Raw genomic sequence first — 7,500 nt, 5'->3', positions numbered from 1 at the left:
AAGCGGAAAAGATGAATTCGAAAACCGGTAATGGACTAGTTTTTGGTCAAGATTATTTCCCCTACATTAGCCTCAGTTTATTACGTGGAAAGTTCTGTGACCTAAAGTGTCCGTTCCTTAGCTGATGGGCAACACACTGAAGCCTTGTTCAGGGAGAGGGAATTTCAAACACTAGCCAATACATATGCTAAAATGTCACATGGATTTTTTTCAGCAAACAGTTGATATATCTAGGATCACTTATTGCAGTATACTTGTTTATACACCCTCTCCATAACGAAGGTAACAGTAAAAGAACCTTTATAACACATATTTATTATAAACTAAAAATTACTATAGTTTTAAGTACAGTTTATTCAGTCAAATTGCTACATACTGAATCAAAGCATATGCTAAAACTACTGAGAACCATGTTAGTATCAGAAATAGCATACATTCCTGAAATGTACCCTTTCATTTAAGTACATTCCTTGCTCCCAATCTGTAACACAAGATAATGGAGTCAGCAAGAGAGCGATCAGTAAAATTGTGAAAATAGGCCTGGTGTGTGTGTGTGTGTGTGTGTGTGTGTGTGTGTGTGTGTGTGTGTGTGTGTGTGTGTGTGTTCTAATATATATATATGTACCTTATTGTGTATCTTGCATATCTATATTGCATATTTTAGAATATCTCAAGAAGTAAATATCTCAAGTGACTCGAACAACCATATATTACAGACTTGATAACACCTATACAGTATATTGCTGAAGGTTATAAGGGTCAGGTACTAGTTAATGCCAACGATTATATGATATGGTATGACAATCTAATTATGCTCCAGATGATTAACACTATTATAGCCTATCACGATATTCGTCCATATATGGTACGCTATCCACATCGGAAGCGTGAGGCAATTTGGCCAATTCATAGGAAATGATACAGACGAGCTTTGTTATATATCTCCGCCTGCTGTTCCATCTGGTTTGTGAACATTATATCTGTAAAAAAAAATCACACTAAATCACAATTGCCTGTTTGCCTTTTTTCTCGCAATGTATCGATAGACTCGAGTTCTTTTTCTCTTGACAAAGATGGACAAGGAAAGCGAAAGGGTCGATCAAATCTAGAACGAGCTAGAAAACCTCTTGCCCGACTGCGTCCTCGCTGTAGTCTAAGTCCAGATCACTCCTCTGCGTGGCATCCTCCGCCACCGCCTCCGTTGCCGTCTCTGCCGTTGCCTCTGCTGCTGCCACATACTCATCGGAATAAGTACTGCAGAAACCTGTGATTGGAATATAGAACAGATGCTTTTTAAGCTACCGGGTTATAGTTGACTATTCATTTAAGGTGAGCATGGAACTCGAAGGTCTTGCCTGTTGAATTTACGTTAACTTACCGTTGATGTAAATCTTGATGCCTTTTCCTCCACCTACATTTTCGTCGCGCGCTCCGGCCAAAAAGCGAATGTTCAGAGAGCGTTCGGTATTTAGAGGGTTGCTCCAAAGCCTCGCGCCTGTTTTGCCATTTATAGTCCCGCAGTGCCTAGAATTAGAAGGCAATGTCGTGAATTTTTGTGATTATTAACATGTCACTCAAGTGCTATCATTATTACATTTCGTACAGGCATTACTTACATGTTCTCAGTAAACATTATGCTACAGAAAGGAATTGCCTGTATTTTCATCAATATAAGTATACGAACACACACTAATAAGAAAATAGGAACAATGTATATTATCTACGTGTCAACTCAAAGCCCTTCAAGGGCCAATATTCATTTCAGTTGCCATCTTGAGGGCTAACAACTGTACATACCAGTCATCCTATAATTTTCGTAACTTAAAAACCTGCTTGCAATTACGTAATGGACGTAAAGTTTACTGTACAATTTTATCCAATTTCTTAAATTACTCTACTTGTTGATCACCATTTCACAGGCTAGCAATTTTTTCGTGCCGATGACCATTAATGACCATATCGAGAGCCACATTTGGCTCTTGGGCCATGAGTTTGAGACAACTGATATAGACATGCTAAGGTTTTCTTTAGTAAGCAATGCTAAAATCGTACATAAATAAATGTATCTATCAGGCAATGGTTCTACATTTATAGTTGCAGTATAAAAGAACTTTTACTGACTTTATAGACTAAAGTTGAGGTGCTCTGACGAGAAAAACGAACAATGTTTACTATAATTCCTCTCATAGGTAGGAAAAGTGGGTCCCACTCTATTGACGAACAAAGAAAAGGACTAAACTGTACGAGCATTTAAATGCCACTTGGGGACGTGAAAATACCTCTTTATATCATAAACATTTAAACATCCTTGGGAAAAATTGAGATATACTTGAGGTTAAACATTCCTTTTTTCCATCTAGCGTTCGTGCGGGGGTAGAAGAGGCGACGCTTCTTTGAGTTCAGGGCGACAGGGTCCAAGTTAGACTTACTTTTCGGTGTAGTATCCGTCAAAGCCTATTTCCACGAAGTCCTCCGAGCAGCCCCTGGTCGAGCGGATGTAGCTGGAATCCAACTGCCACGTCATGAATCCCATCGCACAGCCGCTCTCAACCTGCGGATGTGGATGCATATATATATAAGTATAGACACACGCATACATTTGTGTGTGTGTGTGTGTGCGTGTGTGGGTGCGTGCGTGCGTGCGTGTGTGTGTGTGTATACCATACTTCAGCCATGCGTCTTCGGTACTTACGTTGACGTTCCAGATGCACTCGATGTCTCCCGGGTAGCCCTCAGCGTCGTAGCCTGGAGTCTCCAGAGTCGTGTTAATGAGCAGTTTGTCCTCTCTCACCTCGCCGGTCTCGAGGAGCGTCGGGATCTCGCCTCCGCACACCACTGCGGGGCAGAGGACCCGGGAATGAGCGCGAGGCAAAGGCGCGGTTAGTACGACGGAAGTTTCATAATCGGCAAACAGACAAGCCAGAAGCCTGCGACATGTTTGGCAGTGTAGTGCCCTTACTTGAGCTCTTTAATAAGAAGTCGTAATCATTTAAGATTCTTTGGGGCATATTGCTATCTCTGTGTGTGTGTGTGTGTGTGTGTGTGTGTGTGTGTGTGTGTGTGTGTGTGTGTGTGTGTGTATGTGTGTGTTTGTATACACACACACACACACACACACACACACGCACGCACATATACATATATGGGTATATGTGTGTGTATGATGCATGTATGTCTGTGTATGCACTGTGATTAATCTAAGAAACTAAATGCCATTGCAGAAATTCCATAAACAACGGAGACGATATCCACAGACGGATTTTTATATGAGAAATTAAAGACAATCTCAGCGAAAGGCAGCGAAATCCTGCGTCGCCAGAGACTCACTTGGCGCCTCCGTGGCTTCTTCCGGCGCTTCCGTGTCAGCCTCGGCCGTGTCAGCCTCGGCCGCCCCGGCCGTGTCAGCCGCGGCCGCCCCGGCCGTGTCAGCCTCGGCCGTGTCAGCCTCGGCCGCCCCGGCCGTGTCAGCCTCGGCCGTGTCAGCCTCGGCCGGGGCGTCCGTGTTCACGTCGGGCTCGCCGTCAAGCTGACGGCCCTCAATGTCACTGCGGAAAAATGCAAATCAATTATTTAAAGAAATCAATGGACAGGAAATAAGGCGCGTGTACGAAGAGGTTTCTATATATACACAAATACATCAAGTAAATCAAGTATCTTAGATCAAGTATATGCATCATTGGGTAAAGTGTAAAGAAGAATGTAAACAGAGCAGATATGAGAGTGATGGCGTCAGCTGACCAAGGAACACAAGAGCAAGAGGGAAGATGATCGAGGGAAAACAAGATGCGAGGAGGGGGGGAACTATTGCACTTAGGGAGGGTGGGAGGGAGGGAGGGGCGGTGGCAGAAGTGTTGGAGTGAGAGGAGGAGTGGGAATAAAGGGAGAAGAATAGAGGAGGCAAAATCTCCTGCTGCTGGGGGCGTGGCAAGGGCGATGAAGAAAAAGGAGAAGGAATGGAAATGAAGGGAAGGAAACTGTCAAGGCAAAACTCCGTGCTTATATCTCTATTGAACAGGTTCTCAAGGGGGTTACGGAGTACTCATATGAAGATTATGCGATGAACACATCAGCGGAAATAAACTCCCCTGCTGGGTCACTTACGGGCGGATAGTGCCGGTGAGAGAAGGAAGCTCAGTTGATGGAGTGAGAGGGAAAAGAGGGAAGGAGAGTAGCGAAGGCAAGATACCCGTGAAGCCTTTACGAAGGGCAAGCTGAACAGAAACGAACACGGAAAATGGAGGACAGGAAAACACGGGAGGCAAAACTAGGAAACCTCACTTGAACTCGGCGCTCCTGACGATGCGGTTCGAGTTCAACGGCTCATTCCAGAGGGAGCCAAGGGCCGCGGGCGGGTCGAGGATCGCCCACAGCTGGTTCGGCGACGACACCGTGCGGGCGTTCTTGACCAGGTTCCTGTGGCCCTTGCTGAGCCGCAGCATCATCTGGTAGAACGAACCTGAGGGAGAGGATTCGCAGGGGAAAGGTAGGTGGCATTTTATTTACATTTATTTATCTGTTCTTTGGTTAATTTATATGATCTTTATCTACAGGTTGTATCAAACCATATATCATTGACCTGTCTTTTTCATTGGCGCCAACACCGATGCGATGTTTGACGAACTACTATGAGAAGTGAATGAAATATGAGTTACAGCTCAAATACAAAAACATAAGACTAATCAGCTAGATAAACACACAAGCATGTACACGCAATGGGCGTGATATCGTTTATTTCGCTTTATCCTTTTATTTTCGTTTCATCGTGAAATCGACCAACGTTCTCTCTCACTCTCTCTCTCTATCTTTCTCTTTCTCTTTCTCTCTCTCCCCCTCCATCTCTCTCTCTCTCTCTCTCCGTCTCCCTTCCCCTCCCCCCCTCCCTCTTCTCTCTCTCTCTCTCTCTCTCTCTCTCTCTCTCTCTCTCTCTCTCTCTCTCTCTCTCTCTCTGTCTCTCTCCCTCCCTTCCTCCCTCCCTCTCCCTTCATCTCCCTCACTCTATCCCTCCTTTCCTCTTTCCTTCTCTCTCTCTCTCTCTCTCTCTCTCTCTCTCTCTCTCCACTCTCCCTCCCTCCCTCCCTCTCCCTTCCTCCCTCCCTCCCTCCCTCCCTCTCTCCCTCCCTCCTCTCCCCCCCTCTCTCTCATGTCTATCAACAATCCTTCCCTCAGACCACTTCCCGCTCGCTTCCCTCCCGGCACCCACAGACTCACCAGGGTAGAGAGCCCCGCAGGAGGCGATCTGCAGCGTGACCAGGGCGGCCACCACGACGGCAGATCCTTTCATGGCGAGGGCACTGGCGGCAGAGACGCTGCGGGGAGAAGGAGGGGGTAAGAAGGAGAGCTGATGGTGGCGATTGCACTTGATATTGGTAGGGACTTGGTTGGTATTTACGTTGTATTATTATAGTTATGATGATAATAATAATGATAATAATAATAATAAGGACAGGGATAAAAATGATAATAATAATAAGAACAATAATAATAATAATTGTGATATTAACAACAATGTCAACATTGGCAGTAATAATATTAATAACGATAATAATATCAATAATAATGATAATAGTAATAATAGAAATGATAATGATACTGATCATTATAATCGTAATAATAATGACAATAATAATATTAATAACGATAATAATAACAATAATAATGATAATAGTAATAATAGTAATGATAATGATCATTATGATTATAATAATAATGGCAATAATAATAACTATAATAATACCACCACAGCCACCAACAACAATAATAATACTAAAAGTAATGATGATGATAATAATGGTAAATCTAATAATTACTATTAATGATAATTATAGTGATAATAATAATGAGAACAGAAATAACAATGGTAATAATGATAAATGATAATAGTGATAACAATAAGTATGACAAAAATGATAATAAAAATGATAATGATAACAATAATAATGATGATAATAGCAGTAATGATAATAATGAATCATAGAGTCACGAAGGTCTGTTAATTCCCTCATGGCTCCGGCCTGTCAAGCAGCTCTCTTATTACACAAAGCGAAATTATGCACAGAAGAAAGCGCAAGACTATTCCGTAGGGTGAACGCCGCCTTGGAAGCAAAGAAACCTCCAGCAGAAGTCCTCACGCACGCAAGCATTTCATTATTGGTTCGGACTTTTTTCGTTTTCTTTCGGTCGCGCTGTTCGCATGCAACACGTTGGGCCGGTTCTCGCTTTTCTCTTTCCCATTTTCACATTGTATATAAAGGAATGAGTAGATAAACATATATGTAAACGGACAGAGAGGTATAGATTTATATATAGAGAGATGTAGAAATGTCTGTACGAGCGCGTGTGTATAGGTGTGTGTGTGTGTGTGTGTGTGTGTGTGTGTGTGTTTGTATATATGTATATATAGATATATATGTATGTATGCGTGTTGCGTACATTTTCCCCGTCCAGGTACTCAAAATACCGTTCACATAATAGGCTCGACTTTGTGAAGGTGAGAATTCTCAGGTGGTCAAACGGGCGGTCGTGCACCCCGTCTGTCCCGCCGCCACTCCCATACGGTTCACAGAGTCTAAGAAGGATGCGGGACTATCGACCATGTAGTGTTCCACGGTGGGTGGGCGTCTTCTTAACTTGATCTCCGGATATCGGTAAAATATTTGGGGTAAAGATGCTGCTTCAAAAATCTCAGATTCTAATATATATCTACTTTTTCCCCTGCGTTTAAGATTAATAAGGGATTCTGTAAGGCGCAGCCAGATTGAAAAATCTTCAGTTAGGGAAAGAAAACCCTGGCTAGGCACAGACACAGCACTAAGCAGATAGCTATGGGTTCATGCACGAGAACGTGCGCTGACACACAGGCTCAAGAATTAAATCTGTAGATCGTTTATGTTCACCACTCACTTCCGCCTCTACCCCATTCACCCACATAATCCCTTTTTTATTTCCCTCTACGTTATTGTATACATACATACATACCTACCTACATACATATATATATATATATATATATATATATATATATATATGTATGTGTGTGTGTGTGTGTGTGTGTGTGTGTGTGTGTGTGTGTGTGTGTGTGTGTGCGTGCGTGCGCGCGTGTGTGTGTGTGTGTGTGTGTGTCTGTATGTGTGTGTGTGTGTTTGTGTGTAAGTGTGTGTGTGTGTGTCTGTATGTGTGTGTGAGTATGGTATGCATGTATGCAGTTACGTTCCTTTCGTCCCTCTGCGGGTGGTGGCCCTCGGCAACCCAGGTGCCACGGCGCCCGGAGTGCCGAGCCACAGCGCGTGCCATTCGGAGGTGCCGGTCGGAGGCACCATGCTCGTCCCAGACAGGTCAGACTTACCACTGAATTTATGTGTGAACGAGACACTAAGAGGCAGAGTGAGAAGGCAAATTAAAGAATTGCTGCAGTGATTTAGATATAGGAAAACGAATATTGTTATATATTTAAATGTAATAAAAATATATATGTATGTGTATGTGTGTGGGGTTGGGGGTATC

The 7,500-nt window shown here is 43.3% G+C and overlaps 1 protein-coding gene and 1 long non-coding RNA gene across 2 annotated transcripts in view; one reads left to right on the top strand and one right to left on the bottom strand.

The window, feature by feature from the left end:
• Positions 1–299: 299 nt before the first annotated feature.
• Positions 300–7,500, bottom strand: part of LOC125041657 — a 36,298-nt gene continuing 29,097 nt past the window's right edge. The window contains exons 2-8 of the mRNA XM_047636808.1: positions 5,209–5,306; positions 4,279–4,456; positions 3,328–3,545; positions 2,693–2,835; positions 2,430–2,551; positions 1,379–1,524; positions 300–1,264 (exon numbers count right to left, since the gene is read on the bottom strand). Coding sequence (XP_047492764.1) covers positions 1,116–1,264; positions 1,379–1,524; positions 2,430–2,551; positions 2,693–2,835; positions 3,328–3,545; positions 4,279–4,456; positions 5,209–5,281 — 1,029 coding nt within the window. The 5' untranslated portion in view covers positions 5,282–5,306 and the 3' untranslated portion in view covers positions 300–1,115. The remainder of the gene's footprint in view (positions 1,265–1,378; positions 1,525–2,429; positions 2,552–2,692; positions 2,836–3,327; positions 3,546–4,278; positions 4,457–5,208; positions 5,307–7,500) is intronic.
• Positions 7,270–7,500, top strand: part of LOC125041683 — a 5,743-nt gene continuing 5,512 nt past the window's right edge. Inside the window, exon 1 of the long non-coding RNA XR_007116317.1 lies at positions 7,270–7,331. This is a non-coding gene — a long non-coding RNA (uncharacterized LOC125041683). The remainder of the gene's footprint in view (positions 7,332–7,500) is intronic.

This window comes from Penaeus chinensis, chromosome 3, assembly GCF_019202785.1.
Source record: "Penaeus chinensis breed Huanghai No. 1 chromosome 3, ASM1920278v2, whole genome shotgun sequence".
NCBI lineage: Eukaryota > Metazoa > Arthropoda > Malacostraca > Decapoda > Penaeidae > Penaeus > Penaeus chinensis.
Note: the sequence above shows the minus strand (reverse complement) of the source record. Positions and strands in the feature narration are given on the sequence as shown.